Here is a 21,548-nt window from a genome sequence, read left to right as displayed (position 1 = left end):
GCATGTGCAGCATGGCTTGGCCGCCGTGGAGGACAGAAAAGCCGAAACGCGAACCCGGATCGCCGATAGTATACACGAAATCCCTCCGGACCTCGGACCAGGACGGATTGTCGTGGTCAGCGCAGACCGAATAACTGCGGTAATCAATCCACCTGCACAAAACGTCGGAGCAGGCGATCCTCTGGCCGCCACCATCAACGTGTTGAGTGAACGGATGACCCAAATGCAAGCGCAAATAAATACGCTGAGCGTCGGTAGTACCCGCCCTGCATAAAGACGAAGCCGGAGTTGTCGGAGATCGACTTCGAGAGACTGACTACAGCAGTTCGGACTTTGTTACTACCACGCATTCCACACATTCCAAGAACGCACGAAAAAGTGCCGTTCCCCATGCACTTGGAATACGGGAAACGGGACCACCCGTCCGTAAACACGGCAAACGACGACGGCCTAGTATCCCACCGCATATTCGTGATGGACAGGTACTCAAAAATCTCCTATCTAGTGGACACTGGCGCCGACATATGCGTATATCCGCGCAACAAAATACATGGAGCCGTGAACAGAAACGAGTACGAACTGTTCGCGGCCAACGGGACGCGGATCGCAACATACGGCACCATCGCGATTAACCTAAACCTGTCCCTAAGATGAGCCTTCAAATGGCGTTTTACAGTAGTCGATGTCCAAACGCCCATCATCGGCATGGATTTTTTGAGCTGCTATAGGTTGCTCGTGGACCCGCGAAACAAAAGACTCCTCGACACCAGAACCCAATTGTCATCAATGGGATACGCTGCCACGGCCGACGAAATATCGATAATAACCATTAACGGCGAATCATTGCATTGAACGCTCGCACCGTACCCAACAGGTACACGCCGCCACATATCGAAGACTTCGCGCAACATCTACATGATAAGAATATCTTTTCAAAAATCGATTTTGTTCGCACATATCATCAAATTCCGATTGTACCTAAAGACAATCGAGAAAACCGCGATAACGACACCTTTCGGACTTTTCGAAGCAACCAACATGATGTTTGGACTTCGGAACGCGCGCAAACATGTCAGCGATTTGTCGACAAAATCACACATGGTCTCGATTTCGTCTATGCGTACATCGATGACTTTCTCATAGCTTTGAAAGACGGAAAACAACATCGCGAAAATTTGCGAATCCTGTTCAACCGTCTTAACGATTACGGTGTAGTGATAAACCGCATGAAATGTGAATTCGGCGCGCACGAAATCACATTCCTCCGACGGAATTAAGCCGCTAACTGAACGTGTTGAAGTGATCGTAAATATTTTGAAGTCCGCGAACGTTAAGCAGCTACGTAGGTACCTCGGTATGATTAACTTTCATACCGGGGACCGCGAAAATACTTCAGCCACTTAATGATCTGTTAAAAGGTGCGAAAAAGGGCAATGCGCCCATTGAGTGGTTGGAACAATCTGAAAACAGCTTTCGCGAATCGAAACGTGCCTTCGCGGACGCCACGATGCCAGCGCATCCGATATCAGCCTCACGGTAGACGCGTCCAATTACGCAATAGGTGCAGTATTGCAATGCGCGAACGACGAATGGCAGCCGCTATGGTTTATCACGAAATCCTTGACCCCCGCGCAGCGAAAATATAGCGCGTATGATCGCGTACTACTCACGATGTACACCGAGGTCAAACGTTTTCGACACGCCATAGAAGGCAGAAATTTCGCAATATACGCCAATCACAAGCCCTTGACATACGCATTCAATCAAAATCTAGGGAAATGCTCTCCGCGACAATTTCGATATCTAGATTATATTCATCAATTTACAACCGACATTGGTCAGATAAAGTCTAGACAACGATGTAGCCGACGCTCTGTCACGCATCGCAGCGACAGGAAAGTTTGTAGATCACCAAACGCTCGCCGCCGCGCAAAAAAATGACACCAAGCTACGCGAATTAGTCAAATCCGATACATACGCGTTACACCTAAAAAAGATACGTTTTCCCGATCACGACGTAGAAATATATTACGACGTATCGAGCGACACCGTACGACGAAATCCGTTCCGAAATCTTTGCGACGCAGCGTATTTAACTCGTGGACATTCCCAACATGAACTTTCCCATCCAGGGATACGCGCCACGCAAAGACTGGCGACGACGCGTTTCGTCTGGTCTTCGATAAACAAGGATTGCCAAAACTGGACACTACAATGTATCTCGTGTCAACAATATAAAGTCACCAGGCACGTATCCTCACCCATCGGAACATTTGGAGAGTTAGCAGGCTGATTCGAACACATACACATAGACATTGTCGTGATGTAGTATTCGCAAGGCTATTGATATTGTATAACGTGTATCGACCGTTTCTCGCGTTAGCCCGAAGCCATTCCCATCGTCGATATGGAAACGGCAACCGTTGCTTCGGCTCTCCTTTCTACGTGGATATCTCGTTTCTGCGTGTCTTTTAAAATAACATCTGACCAAGGACGCCAATCCGAATCAAAATTATTCGAGGAATTATGCCGGTTGCTCGGCATTAAGCATTTGCGCACGACAGCCTATCACCCTGCGTCCAACGGGATGATAGAGCGTTTGCACCGTCAACTGAAAGCAGCAATCAAATGCTATGATATGAGCAACTGGGTAGAAATCTTGCCAATTATTTTATTGGGGATACGAACTGCTATAAAGAAGGACCTGAACGCAACGGCAGCCGAAATGGTTTATGACACCGGCATACGATCGCCGGCAGAATTCTTCGTACCAGCGAAGCAGCAGGCCAATTCCGAACACGCGAATCGTTTAAAAGAACGGATAGAAAAAATCAGACCACACCCGATCACACGACACGGCGCGAAGAAAACTTTCGTTTTCCGCGAACTAAAAACATCGCCTTATGTATTTTTACATTGTCTTTACAACCACACTACGACGGGCTATATAAGATGATACAACGAGGCGAGAAAAATTGTATTTACAATAGAAATAAACAATAAACATATAAAGGTATCCATAGACCGATTAAAACCCAATTTTATTGTAACCGACGATATCGAACAACAGCAGCACGAAAATAGCGCAGGAAACCACGACGTATTCACATCGCGCAAAACCCCACCCACGCAAAATGCTAAACGAGCACAGCAAATTGAAGGTGACTCAAGAAGTCATTACACCACGCGCGCGGGCAGGAAAGTTCACTTTGTAGGCAGGTTGTAGATAAGTTAGTACGTAAGATCTACCTGTGTAAAAAAAAAAAACGTTTACGTAAAGGAGTACTGTAGCGACACTCGACAAAGACTCTATCCTTCGGACAAGATGATTGCCAGACGTCGGAACATTTTTATAGCATATTTTCTACCTAACCTAAGGATCCGCTATAAATCTTAGGATTTCTCTAGCTAAGGTTCTTCAAACGAGCAAATAGCCTTTGTTTTAGTATTTGCTAAAGTTTATTACATACTATAGAAAGATACGGAGAATATGGTTTTTCTCACGTACGATGCTTCCCGTTAGTAACCTTCTCTCGAGGGCGGTTAGCATCTTTCCTCAACCACCGACCTAGAGATTAATCAATTAACAGCAACGTCCATTTTCCTCACTTTCCTAATGAAGATTTTCCTCGACGAAGCCGATGATCTTGTATCCTTAGACACATCCATCATAGCTGAATCGCTATCGTAACGCATCGTCTAGAAGTCGAACTTGTAACCGCGAAGCGCGAACCGCTAATTGTAATCGCAAGCTCTACGCAAAGTGTACATCGAGAGTATTTGTTAATAAATATATTGTTAATTATACTCTAGTTTTTCTTCAGCACATATCATGACCTAATCACCTGAAAAGATTTAATTAAAATCTTATCCTTAGGATTTTTTAACCAATTTTTCTTAAGATTCAGATTGTTTTTTTTTCGCATAATGAGCAAGGATTGATTGTTTCGTAAATGTGTAAGAAAAGGAAAATTTATTTGAAGATTAATAAGCCTTTACGTAGAAAGGAGTGGATGAGAATTACTGTTCCAATCAACTGTTTCATAACATTTAGAATATATAAAACAAGGGCATACAATGTGCAAGCACTATAAAGATACAAAATTCTCTGGTTTACTTTTGATTGTAAGATATTCTGTTCTATGCATATCTTATCTATAATTTTATAACAACATTTAATTTCTTTCCCAACCACTGATAACATTGGAATTTTACATATTCTATACTGAATCGGCAACGTTGGAGATGGCAGGGCTTAAAATGATAAGTGAGCTTCAATGCCTCCAAGAATTAGGAGGAAAAAAGTACATTGTATTGTGTTTCTACTTTTCAGCACTATACTCGAATAATATATAGTACAATGTGAAATAATAAGAATGGATGATGAACCTACTTAAATACTTACTTATTGAAAGGGAAGATACGTAATACTTACCGTCAGTAGATATTTTTCTAGCATGCAAAGTATAGATGGAAAATAGTTTTCTTCTTTTGTACAAATGTCTTAATAATTATGGGATATATCTTTAGTATTATTACATTATCAATAATGTAACTTACAATTAACAGTTAGCATCGATTAGTACATTAGAAAATGTAGACATCAAATATTACAATATCACTTTTCCAGAAAACAATATGTAGTAGTACAAATTGGGAAATTTAAATTTTGCCTTTAAATTATTTCAGAAATCTATCATAGATAACGTTTCAAAGTTGTGACTCAAATATATGTACGTATAAAAGAGAAAACTACTTTATCAACAAAACGGAAGCTTCACTTACCTTGAGCTGTTCCTGTCGCTTATAAGCGTGTAGCATTAGTTGTTTCCTTTCCTCTTCTGACATTAATGGTTCACGAGCAGGTCTTCCGCCTCCTCTTTTCTGCAGCTTGATAATAATCTTTGTCTTTTCGTTCATCCCGACATAATCCTTTAATTTCATCCCTGGTAATAATTCTTTTCCTGAGAACCAAAGTTGTGCCAATTGCACATCTATAACCTGCAACCATTAAATGTATCCTATAACATCTACAGACAAAGTTCTAATCGAACAATTACCAATAATTATATAAATAAAAAATTGTTTGTTATTTTCAAATAATTTCTATTTATTCAAGTATCATTTGATTCGATTTAATTTATTTGAAATGTTAGTCAAATAAGGTCGAACTCTGACCTCGAGCGATGCTTGAGTGCCGCTCAAATCCTCCGTGTTCTCGAATTCCTGACGGATAATATCATGAGGAGGAAGCCCCATTGGATAAACGATCGTCACGGCACCCCTTAGAATGTCCAATGCCTCTTGCACGGTTTTCTGTGTCACCAGCTTTTCTTGTTGCACCAATTTCTACGAAGTCCAAAAACAAGAGAAAAGACGCCAGAAACACATTAGTAGAACACACAGGGCGAAAACGAGAAAAGTCTATCCTTGAGTTGATAAAAACAAGAAACGAGGAACATACACATACACACAGACATATAAGATGAAGATTACCTTCGAAACCATAGTTCGTGCCTCTTCGATCGTTTTCTTCAAGACCTCCTGCATCTTCACGTTAGGCTGTTTGCCATTTCTGCGGCCTGAAACATGGAAACCACTCGTGGTAACATTCCGGCTGGGACTGGCAAGCAATTAATGCAACGATTACAAGCCCATTTGAAACAACAAAAATTCTGGTTGAGCCAATTTCTCGCCTGCGTTGCACGCTCCATTCCCGATAACCATACATTTGCATGCGCCCTAAGCGCGACCGTTTAGAGCGGCATAAAATAAACTGCATCGTTATTCCCTTCCCTTGGCACAAAAGTCTGTCGCTTGTATATACGAGATTAAAAATATAATTTGTCATATAAAAATTCTTCACCCTTTTACGATATTTTAACTTTTTTTTAGGTATATATGTCTTGATTTATATAATTTATAATTCTTAACTATCTTAGTATTTCTAAGAAAAATAATGTACATTGTACATAATCATTGGCAATAAAATTGTAGTTAGGTCTTCGTAAACAAATTTCATGCACGCAAGATATTTCATTTAATATTAATGGTACTCTTGAATCCTATTACATCTATAAAATTCTATAAATTAACTCTTTCACATCCACGGAAAGGATGTTTCACAGAATGAATTCTGCAGTATCCATATAATTTCCATCAGCGACTTCGTGTTGTTAAATAACCATACTTAAAATGTCGTTCATGAACGACTTTCTATGGCAAAATGTGTAGGTATTATTTGTCTCGTAATGTGAAAAAGCTAAATAAATATGCGCATACATGTCAGTATCCTTCTGAAGGAGCTAAATACGTTTCCACGTACCTATAACGTCCTTGTTAAAGGTCCATCCGCCTATCGGTACGCATTTCTCACCCCACTCGTCCTTGAGCTTGAGCTCCTCAACCTGTTCGTCGGTGAGGCCCATCATGTCATGGGGCAGCATGGTGCCGTGCTTGATCAGCTCCTCGATTTCTATTTTTCGAAAAACACAGACCGTGGTGCACGGTTAAGCGTAACTCCGCGTAATTATTATCCCGGTGCGACGTGTGACTAATATTACATGGTGCGCAGGATGGATGGGTTCATAAACTCGGCCCTCGACTTCTTATTACGCGCTGTTATTACGAGCCGCGGGTGAGGCCTTCCACGAGAGATAATCGTTAATGGATTTCTCGCGTTAGCGTTCCGTACAGGAACCGAGACTGACTATAACGAAGCAGAAGAGTCCATTGGAAATAGTAAAAAAATCGTCGAGATTCGACTAGTACTCGTGTGAACATACGACCACGTACAAATGATAATTCATTGCTGTAAGAACGTATGTAATTGCTAATGGAGAATTGCTTCCTTGGTTAGCTGTATTTAATTGATCGTAAATTGTTATTCTCTTTCGCGGATCCATGTGAAAGGTCAATCAGTCGTTGGGTGGAAATTATTAGCAATTTTTTTGATATTAATGTCTTTGTAATTTAATATAGATTTATAAATTTGGAATGCTATACAAGTCTATATATATATATATATACTATGTTATAGGAGACCTTTTGTACATATTTACCTTTTTAAAAATTAAGACTAATATTATTAATCCGAGTTTTGTAAAATAACAATAATGATAATTCTACTATCGTTTTCAGTTATGACCAAGAGCATTGAAAGAACATAAAAAGATTGCGAGGGTAGTCGTTGAATAAAGCTAAGAATGGAAGCTATTTCGCGTTATCGAGTAATTTTACGTAATAAAATCATTTTATATTACTTTGTGTTGTTAACTAGAATAGCTACAAAGTATAGATGTATATATATATATACATAAACATTTAAGAACAAAAAGTCTTACAACATTCATTATATTAGAAAAAATCCCAAACTTGAAAAGTTCCCTCAATATCCAGAAAGGTTCAGGTTCGAAGATAACGAAGAATAGAGACGTAAAATCTCTCTGGTCAAGAAAAATTCATAAATGAGCGGCAGCATGTAGACAATGTTAAAACGCGTCATTGGATTAATGGCACAATCGGAGAATAAATGAAGGGATACGTAACTTGTTATCGTCAATGAAATCATTGGCATTCGTGCGGCCCGCGGTAATGCTCGATAAAATCGTACGCGTTCGGTTTGCGAGGGGCCGTTGCATTTACGTGAAAATAAAAAGGCCGAGAAAACGGTAATAATGCGTTGTACGTTGTTACCTCGGGACAACTCATGCCACTTAACTTGCGATCCCGCAGTCAACTGTGCCTAAATAAAGTGCAACTTTCCACGGACAAGCGAACGTTTTTTTTTTACCACGCTGTTAGATATGTCATCTTTCTCGATCTGATTCCCCCTTTCCGAGATACAAGCGATCATTACCATAACATATTCTTGAGACTTTCAGCCGACCGTTGTAAATAATAGTAATGTCGTATATAATGTCTTCAATCCGAGCCTCCACGAGTGTGTCGTACAGAAACTGGCTCTCGTCGCCTTTCTTCACGTGCAGCCGAACCATTTTCTCAGAAGGCTTGGAACAAAGCGTACGTGAACACTTTCAGCTTTTATTAGCATTTATTATTTTATTTATATGAGATGCAACGAGCGATAAACATCATAGTCTTTAACGATAGTCTGGAAGACTTTACCAGTGTGATTAAAATAATCGAATTATAATTTTTGTTACAGAATTTTGAAAAAGTAATGTAAAATTTCAAATTCAGAAGGTGTATTTTTTCAGCTACATGAGGAAATATATCACGTAATATGTTATTTTTCACGTTAGTAATTAAGAATTAATATGGTTACTAAAAGGGGTTCATATGACGTTCAGATAACGTTACAGTGATAGACATTCTACATATTGTATTGCTGGTAACACGAGATACTAACATTTTCATTATAAAATATTGTAAACATTAATAAGAATAATGAAGTTAATTAATTCTAGAGTATGTTTATCGCTTCTCGTGATATGATAATACTATAATATTTTAAATATAACAATGTAAATAGGTTACCTTTTCAATACAGCTAGTCGGTTCCAAAGATTTGGTGCTGTCAGTCAATAAAACAAATTGTTAATCGGTTTGACACTTAACTCACTTAAGAATTCCAAGGTAAATTATTCTTCGATGAAAAAATGTATCTACTTGATGTTGAAAACGAAAGGTATGCAACACGTGTTACACGATAATAGAAATTGACAGTACGCTTTGAAGCGAAAATAGCAGCTTGTGTCCGGCTAACTGATCGAGAAACGGCAAGATCATAGCACGAACGCGAAAACGCCAATGTATTGCTCGTGGTAACGCAAAGTATCGATCAAACAACTCGTGATAAATCGTTTTTAACTTTAACTGTATCGTTCATTGCATAACTGAAAATCGTAAATACGCGAGCTGTAACTTAATTGTTTCGAAAAAACGCGTTTAGGAATGTAATTAAATGGCTCGTACGCGAGGTGTACAAAATAAAACAATCTTGTTTAATGAGTATATAATCGTGTTTCATTATTGTATAATATACATATTTACATATTCTAGTGAAACACGGATTACAAGAATAAAGACGACCATATATCGTTACAAATAACGGAGAAACATTCAGACGCGCTCTCTCGCCTGCTCTCTCTCTCTCTCTCTCTCTCTCTCTCTCCCGCTCTCTCGTTCTTTCTTTCTCTCTCACTCACTCACATTCGCGGTGCTCCCTACTGGCGTTTTTTGGACACAAAAATATCATCGATATATTTCTTTCTTTTCCATGTAATTACTCTATGTGTCAATAATATAATAATTATATTAATAATAATAATTAAATATTCTTGACGTAGCGTTCGCAGAATAAAAATCTATACACTTATATCCGATATCCGTAACTTCATCTAACTTGTAAATGACTAGTATTATGTTAAAATACACTTATAATTCGATTCGATGAGGTGTATTATTTCTCCAGGTCGTTTTTTTTCCCCGATTCGGTATATTTGTATAATATATTTTTTTCTTTTTCTTCATTTTCTTTTAAGGTGTAAGGGGAGTCTGAATGAAGGTGGTCCCTATGCGTTAATAGTGCATGCACAAACGTATCTTGAACGATGACGGATTCGTTCTAAATGCTCGACTGTCCGAGAACAATTGAAAAAAACAGTTCCCCGGACCACCGGCTCGATTGACATTTACAATTTCAGACAGACAATTAACAATAGACTCTATGACGATTTTTCAACGCTTCAACATCGATAATACGAGTGACAATGACAATTGCTTAATTAACGCGAATTTCACATCGTTAGCGCCTGGTTGCAACAGGCGCGAGAACTTACACATTTACTCAAAATCCTTTCGCATTGCTCGATTAAATCGGATTAATCGTAAGATTAGGGCATTAGAGGGGAAGGAGACGTAATTTTACGACAATTTGGAAAAAAATACAATTTGAAATTGCACGTACAGAAATATCGAACGCAAGTGGACCGCATTGGACGTCCAATTTTCACGTTGTCAGCTTTTTTTGTATATAAATAGAATACACGTACATACATTGTATAATTGCGTATCCACTACAATAATTTCACACACGGTCTTCATGGTCATCTAAATCGTGACATGTACAAAAAGAATCGATCTGAAAGAGCCATGTCTCGAGATACTTGTTACGACAGCGCGTGATATGATACAATATTGGCATTTGGTCCGAAAGAAACATACAAAATAGGGGCTCTTAAGTGCTAAACAGTGAATTAATAATATTGTGCGCGGCTTCATTCTACTATGGATCGCTTGTATATCATTTGGTGAGATTTAAACATCGTGCGACGCGGAATATTACATACACAGATTGCAACAGCATTTGTAGTGACTACAAATCGAAAAATATTCTACGTTCATTCTCTTTCATGCTTGGCGTATATTTTAATCGATACGATTATTGAAATCATTCTATCTAACCATTGAAAAAGGCAACATTATTTGCTACGTTAGCGTTCTTCTTCTTTACATCGAAACATCGCAAATATTGTATATTCCACAATGTGTTATCGCCGAAGATAAAAAGCATCGCTCAGTGGAACTTCGATTAACATTATAACATGGGACTACGGATATTTGCAAAAATAGTGCGCTGTATCCTACGTACACGGGGGAAACACGTACTAGCCCATTTTTAACTTTCCTTCGACTCGGTCTCCTGCCTTTTTTCTTTTTTTTTTTTTCTTTTTTTTTCTTTAAATGACTTTCACGATTACTGGACGGCAAGATCCTTAGACAATAAAACATGACACCGAGAGAATTTTCGTCTAGAATTACGATAACAATAAATTCTTTCTTCTTCATCGTCTAATAACACGATTAATAATAATTCGTCTAATTCTATACATCTCAGGCTTCAACAAAAAATGCTTCACATCGATTAAAGCTCGTGCATGGTAGCGTTAACGTTTCTGTTTTGCATTTCTTTTTTCTTTTTTTTGTTTCCCTTATTTTCAATTATAAATATTATCTCATTAGTCAACTCGAGAAACGCACGACGGGATTCATATCTTTGACAGCGAGTTGTCCCATTACATCCTCCAAGATCTCTTAACTTGTTGGTCATGGTACCGACGAAGTGGGCGCGATTTGAATTCTTCTTTATTCCTCGTCAATGGTAGGCTGAACCTGTAGCACATCCTTCAGGATCCTGTGTTCTTCATGTTGGTCATCCTCATCCTGTAGAGTAGAGAAAGGACCGTGCAACGATCTTCGTTGCACGGTTGCCTCCTCTCAGACTTTACTCTCAGGACCATCTGTCGTATGCTTGAAGGAGCTGCGAATTTTACTGAGGTGAAGGGCAGCGAGGTGGCCGTAGCTTTTGTTGTACCATTCTGGAGTGCGTCCTCTGTAATTAAAATTAAGCACAATAGTATTAAGGATTATGTTTTAAAATCATATATGAATATAAAAATTGTAAAAAGGTTAATGTGAATAGAAAATCAATATCTTTTATTTAAATTTAATGGTTAAGGTTGGAATTAACGCGATTTAAAGTATTTAAAGCTATTAACCTTCAAGGATATTGATTCATCAATCAAAATATTGAATCGCCAATTCATAATTTTTCATATTTTTAGGGATTTTTTAGGAAATTTTTTTACAGTGTATATAAGAAGATTATCGATTCCCTAAATCCAAAGAATACGTACTTTGTATCCACTCTGGAGAGATGCATAATCCGTGATTTACCGCTACCACAAGGTTCGATAAGATAGCGCGAGGCTAAAACAATACCACGTGTTCCACCAGGCATAACAGGAGCATCCGGATGTTCTACGGATGTTTCTACGATGACGCAGGCTCCTTTAGGGAGATCGTTACGCCAGGATCTGCACAATGCAACATTACATAATTTACAACTCGACCCTCCTATTTTACACCTCTTATAAATCAGTCTTGCTATTTGTCACGTTCGGTTTCTCGATGCAATTGAATATCGTGCCTCTCAAACACGAATACACACCTTAGCACACAATAATCCCTAGCAGGAAGAGGACTCATGTTCCCAGTGGCGTATTGAAAGACCTCCACGTTGGTGTCCAGTTTATTGACCAGTCTGTACTTTAAAAGCTGAGGATCCCAGATATGCCTTTCTCTCAGAACACGATGGAGAAGCTCGTTCGGTGGTGCTTCCACCTCGGTTGATACTCGCCACAATCGGAGCGGATGTCCATCTCCGACCTTCTTGTATGCCATTTCCACTGTACTATCAGCTGGATTGTGCACGGTGACCCATCCTCGACTTCTGTAAAAGAAGTATAGATTATATGGCTAGCTACATGTATATAATATTTTTTTTAAACGAATAATTTTCGCTGAAATTGGATGGAAATTACAGAAGAATTCTAGGTAGAAAAATAACACCAGAACTTGTATCAAAAAGTCTAAAATGAATAGTATATGAAAAAATATATAACTCGATGAAAGAAACAAGACTTTACGAGAAATCATCCAAATGCTAAAAATTGTAAATGGAAGCATAACTTTTTTTAAAGAAGATCCATCATTATACTAATCATAAACAAAATTACGACAAAAGGGAAGACAAACTTCAAATGTACGTACTTCTCACGCGCCTCCTTTAACAAGGCCGTAGTGCAAGCGTAAAGATATCCTCTCCAATCCTGCTTAAGTTCGGATCCCAGCTCCTCCAAGGCGACCGGTACGCTTTCCTCCATGTAATTGAAATGACACTGCGTCAACATATCCGAGGAGACCTGATGGAACGAGAAACAGAGAAAAGGGGATGAGATTAACTCGTATTTCCCTTCATGACTCGTGAGAACATATCCGAATAATACACACATATACATATGCATAAATATATACGTATATATATCTCAGATTCGAGCGCGATCACAGTCGCCGTTTCGAGACGACGACGGATGACGCTTCTCTCGAACGACCTGGACGTTCGGCATCGAGCCACTCACCATGAATAATTCACGATGCATCTTGACCAGATACAGAAGACAGTCGTGAGCGGCTTTGTTTTCCGACAGTTCCCTCTGATCGGGAATGCCCACGGTCTTTCTCCTACGTGGCGATACGCTGCTCGACCTGTTGGTCACGTTCGTGTTACTGTGGTTGAAGTGGAACAGGCTCGGTGCCAGGCACACGGCCAGGTTCGAGGCTGTCATTTGGTTGTAGGGAGCGTTGCTCGCTACGTGGTTCAAGAAATCGAGCAGAGTCTCCAACGCCTCCCGATGCTCGTCTGGCAGAAGCAGCAGGACGCATTGCACCGCGTCCGGTCGCAGATCAACAGGTACATCTGTAACAATTATGGATACTTGTAATTACCTTTGTTGCTGGTTTTAATTTAGTTTACTATTAAGTCATTAGTTCAGAACGCTTACGAGATTAAAGATGTATGGATATCAAGAGCGTTAGAGATTCTGTGTTGATCTCATTCTGTCATCGATATAGATACTAATATATAGATGTACATATATACTCACGTTGGAAGATGGCGATGAAGGTCTCGGATAACTTGTTGGTTAATAGCGCTTCCGGCAACTCCCTGAAATACTGCTTAACGAGATCAGCCACATCAAAGGCCTGCTGACCATCAAAATTAATGTTATCCCCGAGAGTCTCGGTCATCATTTTCAATTTTTGTATCCTCGATTTGACACCGCTTTTCCTAAAAATTCCAACTTGGTCGAGGGCGTTCGCTCTCAGCCACCTCAACGCGATTTGAATACACTTTGGTAAAGCCTGGCCGGTTCGCTGCAGAGATAACAACAACGGTACCCCGAAGACTGTCTTATCCTTGTAATCAGGAGTCTTTATCTTCCTGATGAACTTTGGCAATTCCCAGTTCCAACCCGTACGATGAGTTGGACAGTATCGCTCCATGCAAGCGGTCAGTTTTAACAGAGCCAATTTCCTCAGTACCAAGAGTTGCCCGCAGGACATCGAGGCCATAGCTCGTGAACACAGAGGATCCAGCGGTTCAGGATATAGTGATCCCCTTTGAAAACTGTGCCACCTAACAACGGTACCCTTGTGCCTCGGAGAATCCTCTTCCTGATCCGAATCACGACTGGCTACTGTCGAACTGCTCTCTTGACTTCCAGCGAGTTCGGAACTCCTGGACCTCGACTTTTCTCTGTAAACCGTCACTTCCTTGGACAAGGGTTTACCCTCTCTGTACGGATCGTCGCGATGTCTGAAGCTCTTGTGCATCTTGTCCTCCCTCTTCAACGCAGCCACCTTATCTTCCTTGTACCTTTCCTGACTTTGTCCCGACAACTTGTCCCTGTACCTTTGCGACTCCTTCCCAAGATTCAGGCTTCCTCCGCGACTATTTATGGGAGTTTTGGTCGGCGAATCCTTGGGACTTTGGGGATGGGCAGTCACGTACTCTAACACTTTAGCATGATTGCTGTTCGCGTCTCTGAAATACCTGTGTCGCCAACTGGTAGGCTGACACTCGGAGTCGCTGAGCGCGCCTTGATCCTCTCGGCCACGATGCAAGAACCTTCTCGCTCGATTCATCTTTGTGCGTGTCGGCGTAGGCGTCGGGCCACCTCCTTGTGACCCGTCCGAGCAATAACTCGACGAATCGTCGCCGAACGGACTAGGCGCGTTAGTCAGAGGCGACGGTGGAAGGTGATAAGGAGAAGCTGGTAACGTGACGGGTGATCCAGGCACGTGAAGCGGCGAACCCGGTAAAAGGTCGTTGAAAGATACCGGCGCTGGCCCAGTAGGTGATACGTCCACGCAATTCAACTCCTTCATCTTTTGCTGCATCGACATCACGTCTAAAATTTGCGGGCCACTGATGACGATGCCGTCGCGGTTCTGGTGCTTTCGCCTTCGGGATTTCAACGACTCGACCCGCCTAAGGAAAGCTTTAGCTCCATCTCTCAGTCTCTCGGAGCCGGTTCTTCGAAATCTCGGGCCGATCTCATCGGGAAGCGTACCAGGTGGTAAGCTACTGTATCTGAGAGTGTCCAGCATCGTATCCTCGGCTTCCTCGGCTTCCAGTCGATCCTCCAACGAGTCTTCCTCGGATTGCAAGTTCTGCCCAACAATCGCCTGTAACCTCTCGACGTTGGTTTGCGTCACGTCGCACACGCGGGACCAGCGTCTGGTTTTCTTCTCGAACGTCCAATTCTCGCTGAGGGCGCACTGTGTATCTTCGTCCGAATCATCGCCGCCACCCTGCAACAATGAAAACGTATTGAGCGTGCGAAGATTAAGCGAGAGCAAATTTCAACGGTGCCCTTAATTAAAAGGAAAGTTACGAAACGCGGCCTTAATCGCGCGTCTCATTTGCATAAGTAACAGTCATAAGCAAGAATTCTATCTCCTTCCATCTTCGACCATGCCTGACAGGTTTTGACGTCAATAACGTACGATGCAACGATTCGTTTTGGGATTTATTAAAAGAACGCCAAGATCTACGTCTATATCAATAAATTTTGGATTACACACGGCAATATGTGGTTACCTCGAAACTTGATCTTTTTTATACTATTACGGTAGTGGGGCTCGTGGAAGATTACAACGAGCTAATGACGTGATTCAGAGGAGACGTGACTCATGATACACTCCGGTCGACCATTGGAGAGTGTGGAGAAACGTTTCGTGCAAGATTAACGACTCGTAGCGAATGTTTAGCAGCCACCAGTGGCACTGGTTGATAATCAATTTGCGTTTGATGTAGCGACAAATTAAGGACCACCGTCGAGGACGCTATCGTGTCGTGTAATTAATTGTAGAAAGCGTTTCAAGCCCCGTTGCTTTTACCTATGGTCTCTCGCAATCGACTGTGACACCGTACGTAAGTTGTGGAAGATGAATGATTCTTCCGGTAGGCGTGAGAAGAAAAAAACCACGCCTTTATGTTACACTAGTTCTGCCATGAAAATACCGTTTTTTGAAGAACGAATCATTTCCATGCATTTTACATGCTTTCTGTTTTAACGTAGTATTACTTTGGTTTAAATACTCTTGAAATCTTGAATTTCTGACTTACATAATTGATATTTCACATCGGTTGTGTATAATAACGAACTTAATAAGGCATCAATCGCATTTTGCCTTCCTTGTTCGTTCAGCAGCTAATTATATTAACTTCTTTTTTTTTTACTATAATTGTTGTATTCGATATACTATAGAAGAAACGCAAAGAAGAGAAGAAGAGAAAGGAGAGTTACGTAATGTATGTACACAGCTCTCGAGTAAAACTTCATCTGAGCACAGACACCTTTAACAGTATTGTGTCACAATTATAATTTCTGCTAATTAGATTATTGGACCCAGCAAATTACCACCATACGATTACAGAATACACAAACTTCGCAATTTCTCTATTCGACTATTTTTTGACTTTGCGTTTAACGGAATTGATACCGGTCAACTTACTATTGCAAAATCAACTCGATTTTTGCAACTTTTCCATTTGGTTAATTGCCAACTTCATGTTCTGTTGAATTTGAGAAACTGTCCATTTCAGCCCGACAAACTATCGATTCTATCTTATAACTACAAAATCATCTCAAACTTTGTAAGTTTTTCATCAAACCTCGTCTCAATTCGATGTTTTTCTACTTTCCCACAATGTAATCCTGAATTACCATTTCACGCTTTATTATCAAGCGGACAAACGAGCCGAGAGATTATCGTGGGATTCGACGTCTGGAAGAGCCGGATCGGGGCCACAGATGACTAAACTGAAACGCTGTTCCTTCCGACGACCGTAGGCAAAGCCAGTCCGTTTTCTAACAATAAAGCCGACGCTCTGTTGCTCGTTACGAAACTTGACGCCTTTGTTGTTTCCACGTAGGGCATCGGCAGGGCTGCGAGAGCCGGCCGGGAGAGTGTGTGACCTTACGTGATCTTCGCCACATGACAATGGACCAAGTTTCACCTCATGTCGCTTCGCACGGTTTCCATCGGTGGCATCGTGGCGTACAACTAAACTCCTCTTCGCGCCGCTCGCTGTCCAGGAAGCGAGCATCACGACCTAACCATCTAGTATCGCGATTTTTTTTCCATTCTATTTCATGGCGATGCATGAGGACATAATGGAAGCTATACCTCTACGTTGGCGCACGCCGATGAATTCGAAACTTGGCCTCAAATGTGTCTAATCGCTGTCACGGATGTACCGTTTCCCTAGCTTTCATGAAATCGTTATGAATGGGTGGGAGTATCTTGAGTGTTAGAGAGAATGTGATGATTAATACTCAGCTGCATTGAATTTTATTTTAGGACACCAAATGTTCTTCACAGATCTTTAGATGTATTTTCTAAAAGCATTTGACGAGTAGAGAGTAATATAATTTCTGAATTTAGGAAATTATCGGTTCAAAAGCTAGTTTGCTTTTAAGAATTACGTTGGGTTTGATATGGGTGGTTATATTCAAACAATAATAAATCAAGAATTTGCAATAGTGAAGTAGAAACTAGAAATTCTGGTGGAGAATAACTTTTCGGAATAAAACTTTTCATGTAATGCATATTGCTGTAAAATTACTGTATACACGTATTGAACATTAAGAAAGGCTTCTCCTATGTATAATGAATTTTATAATGTTTATACTTTGATACTTGTTGCAAATGAAAGCTGAATCGAAGCATAAATGTACGACTTTGGGAAAATAAACGACAGATTCGTGAATGTCGCTTATGAGAAACCAAATCACTCCGTAGAAAGCTTATCGCGTCTTAAAAGGATTGAACTTTAATGATTGCGGTGATGCAAGGAATAGACGAAGAGTATTTATGGATATTTACGTTAGCAGCTTAACGCTGTACAGTCTGTTCTTTTTCCTTGGGGTGTAACGTTATTACGGTGATAAATTTTAATCGTAAACGCCATGCCGGGCAGTGAGATCGTTAAACGAAATTACCAGAGCATTCGAGGAAAGGGAAACGCGTAAAATGACATGCAAAGTGTCTCTCTTTCCTTCTCCTTTTTTTCCTCCTCCTCGTCTTCTTTTTTTTTTTTTTTTTTTTTTATTCTTCATCGATGAACGTTACGAAGTCAGACAACAGGGCCATTTGATTACGCGAGAAAATAATCAACGTGCTTGAATGTGGGCCATGGTTAAAAATACACGGCATTGCAGAAATGGGATATCCGTTAAGAATAAACGGACTCCCGACCGGAATAGATTTTTCGAATCTTAGATGTCTCTCCAGACATTCACCATTCGATCGCTCATTCTAACAGAAGCCATAATTTCCTGTCGCTGAATTAGAAGAAAAATTTAGGTGATACTAAACGTACATTAGAATTTCGTTACGAACGACAACCTTGACACTTACAAGATTGTATATTATATCCTAAATACACATTTCTTAAATTAATAAAAAAGAAAGTAGGACTTGTTTATAGAAAGATTCCTATGAATTACAAACTAGCTTAAGATAGTACTGTTTTTAACACAGTGTTCCTTTTTTCATGCTATGCTATATCCGAATATAATCAACATTCCACTACATTATGTATATTTTACTAGCGTGTATAGGGGCATCGTGTTGTAAAAATAGAATCAAAGAATTTAAGGGCTCCTAGTATATAGTACTCATCAAGGGGAATGAAGAATGTTGAGTAAACGTAGGTTCTAAATTCAGTGCTGTTGGTGTAAAATGTAATTTTTTTTCTCCTTATAGGGGTAGCTAATGAGTTTCATTTACTCGCCCATAAGAAATAAAGTAGTTGAATTGCAATATTAAATGAAAAATGCAGTATATGTCAGACAATATGGAACGAGGTGGGAATGTTGAAAAACACACATCCGTTGATTCACATAATTTACATACGACAGTCTTGTAAATTATGTTCCATACCTTTCTATGATTTTTTGCTGATATTAGATATTCCTGTCTTAATTTTTTTCAATTGACGTACTGGCAATTCCTAAGTAAGGCGCTTGATTGGTTTCATGTTATTTATGCAAATATGATCATTATGTCCCATGTTATTCTTTATCATCAATATACACCTAATATATTATTCAAACACATATTTCTAAATCTATTTCTTTATTCATATCCAATATATTCCCACGAGACATAACTAATTCACTTATAAATACACAATTTTATACTTCAATTACAAATTCATTACAATTTCAATTCATTACAAAGACTTGATTCCTCTATTTATATTTGTATCTAAATAGCTCGAATAATTGATTCTAGATTCTACACTCTTTTTACGATGCATTCTAAATCCTTAATGTTTTAAACGCATACTTTTTGGCTGTGTATATTTCTTGAACGAAATTATCGACAAGCAACGATTGACGAGCAGTAATTCTTGTGAGACGAAGAAGAATGTGTCTTGAGGAAGACCCCGTTGTCCGACTGGTCCGAACGAAGGGAACCTTATCCTCAAGGAGAAGCGGGCAAGTCGAGTCAGAGGAGACGGAGAAGCCGCGTTTCGCGTACGATTATCGGCGATCCACCACTTATACTTCTCTTACATATCTGCATTTCCGTTCCGGCGTGTTACCACACGACGTGACGATTCTCGTACGTGAGTTATTTCCGCGCGGGTTCGTGCTGACCAACGAGCCGTGTCGCCCCACGTTGCTACGACGTCACTTCCGTCTAGGCAGGTTGAACAAACCCTGGTGTTTTATGCGTGACAATGGCTCGGGAATGGACTCGTAAAACGAACAGTGTTTCGTGCGAGTTTTATGGGCTTCTACTATTTATTCTGCGCGAATGTTAGTTTATCCTTCTTTTTTAACTGCCGGTTACGTGTATCTACTATCTAGAGAGAATAAAATTTCCCTCTCTCCTTCTCCAATAGAACGCACGTTCCTATTATTTTTAGAGTCGATCGAAGTTTTCAGATTCGATTTACGCGTCAACTGTGATTTTTCCATCCACGATAGAATTGCTTGCTTTGAGGATCGATATTTGAAGATCAGTTACGTGACATAATTCGTAAAGATTCTGTGATAATTCTGTATTCTTATAACTAAAATTCCAACTCTGATAATCCAAGAAGTATATATGGGATTAAACCGAGCACACGTCCAATCTACCGTAATATCGGAGCAACTTACATCTAATCTCCACGTCAAATCTCTAACAGCTAAATTTTCTTCATAAACAGTATAAACTTTGCCACAGAATATGAACACAATCAAACTTGTAGAAGCCGCAGACAATCGTTCAACGTACTCATCCGATTAAAATTCGTACTATGCATACTTCGCGTGCTTCCTAAATTACCAAGCTGGCAACTCGAACGAATAAAAGTCGTACAACGTTCATTGCACTCCGATTTTAGAATACGATGACGGTACAATGACCCAGATCGCCGTTCTCGCTTGTTAAAAGGACCCTTGGCACATTAGTCGTAGCCCTCTCGCGTTAAGTATCAATTAAACGTTGCCTCGCTCCTGATCTCGTCATCCCCTGTAATTGGTCCGCCAGACCAACGGATCGCTTCCTCTAAATCGATAATATATTTCTGGTCGGTGGAGAACGCGTATGAGAAACCCGTACAAAATCATATACTTAACTCTGCTACGTTCTTCCAGTCATTCCTGATCCAATTACGTTGCTTTAATGTTGAAAGGTATCTTAGGTTTACGAAAAAAAAAAGAAGAAGTTGTTATAGATGTATACAATTCCTTGTTTCAACTTTACGTTACACACTATCAACACTTTTGAAATATTTTTTATTAAAAATTGAAGGATCGTAATAACGCTAAAGTTTTAACTCTATAACTTTTCAATTTATGCAAAAGATTGTGTGATCAAAATTATGTTTATTAAATGCCTTCATAATGAACGTAACTAAATGAAAATGACTAAAATAGAACGTAATGAAAGTAACTAAAATAGAATTTAAAAGTTGAAATATAGTACCCACATTTTTAATAAAACAAAATCTCTTGTTCTTTCCATTTTGGCCCATGGTGCCCCGTCGTATGTGTATACACGATTTTATCTTGCTATATGATCTTGTACGAATGTCTCCTACCTTCTTCTCGTTTTCCTCAGTTTTTAACTCGAGTATATGTCAGTTGCTGCATTCTCGTTACGGGCCAACCGGAAAGAGATCAAGTTAAAGTAGAAGATAGAAAGAGGCTGAGTTTCAACCGCGAAAAATATCGCGCGCGAGTGTGTGCTTGGTCTTCATTAAAAATCCTTTTATCCGCGGTCTGATATGTTGGGTCTTTAAAAGGCCGCGTGTTTGTGTCACTTGAGAGTACGTAGTCAAAGTAGGATTCTGACACGAGGAACGAGATAATGTGATATCTGATGTGATGTGACTGCGGGAATAAATGATTTAAGAGATGAATAAGTTAGTTACGGAGCAGTTGCTGTAGATGGAAAGTTGGTTGTAGTTTGAAAATATTCCTGAATGGTATTATTCAATCTGGAGAGACCCTGAAGTTCTTTAATGACGTTGTTGAATGGATTCTCTACGTTACGCTATCTCTTTTTTATCACGAATATTAAATAAATTTATCTTGAATATCGATAAAAATGTATATGTACGACATATTAACCCTTTCAGAAACGAACATTTTTGTCTTCGCCCACTATCATTA

At 39.8% G+C, this 21,548-nt stretch overlaps 2 protein-coding genes across 4 annotated transcripts in view; both read right to left on the bottom strand.

Annotated features, from left to right (window-relative positions):
- Positions 1-3,965: 3,965 nt before the first annotated feature.
- On the bottom strand, positions 3,966-10,789 carry LOC126919815 (cilia- and flagella-associated protein 298). The gene is made up of 6 exons (XM_050729426.1): positions 8,500-10,789; positions 7,859-8,009; positions 6,326-6,475; positions 5,497-5,582; positions 5,179-5,349; positions 3,966-5,001 (listed from the first exon to the last, which is right to left on the bottom strand). Exons 2-6 carry the CDS (start codon positions 7,995-7,997, stop codon positions 4,753-4,755), a joined length of 795 nt encoding a protein of 264 aa, XP_050585383.1. The 5' UTR covers positions 7,998-8,009; positions 8,500-10,789; the 3' UTR covers positions 3,966-4,752.
- A 140-nt stretch (positions 10,790-10,929) lies between these two features.
- Positions 10,930-21,548, bottom strand: part of LOC126919809 (rho GTPase-activating protein 7) — a 349,492-nt gene continuing 338,873 nt past the window's right edge. For all 3 annotated transcript variants that reach the window (XM_050729401.1, XM_050729403.1, XM_050729404.1), the window contains 6 exons: positions 13,470-15,180; positions 12,945-13,282; positions 12,577-12,728; positions 11,975-12,256; positions 11,661-11,840; positions 10,930-11,356 (listed from right to left, as the gene is read on the bottom strand). In XM_050729401.1, coding sequence (XP_050585358.1) covers positions 11,242-11,356; positions 11,661-11,840; positions 11,975-12,256; positions 12,577-12,728; positions 12,945-13,282; positions 13,470-15,180 — 2,778 coding nt within the window. In that variant the 3' untranslated portion in view covers positions 10,930-11,241. The remainder of the gene's footprint in view (positions 11,357-11,660; positions 11,841-11,974; positions 12,257-12,576; positions 12,729-12,944; positions 13,283-13,469; positions 15,181-21,548) is intronic.

This window comes from Bombus affinis, chromosome 8 (assembly GCF_024516045.1).
Source record: "Bombus affinis isolate iyBomAffi1 chromosome 8, iyBomAffi1.2, whole genome shotgun sequence".
Lineage (NCBI taxonomy): Eukaryota > Metazoa > Arthropoda > Insecta > Hymenoptera > Apidae > Bombus > Bombus affinis.
This window is presented reverse-complemented; position numbering and strand designations above follow the sequence as displayed.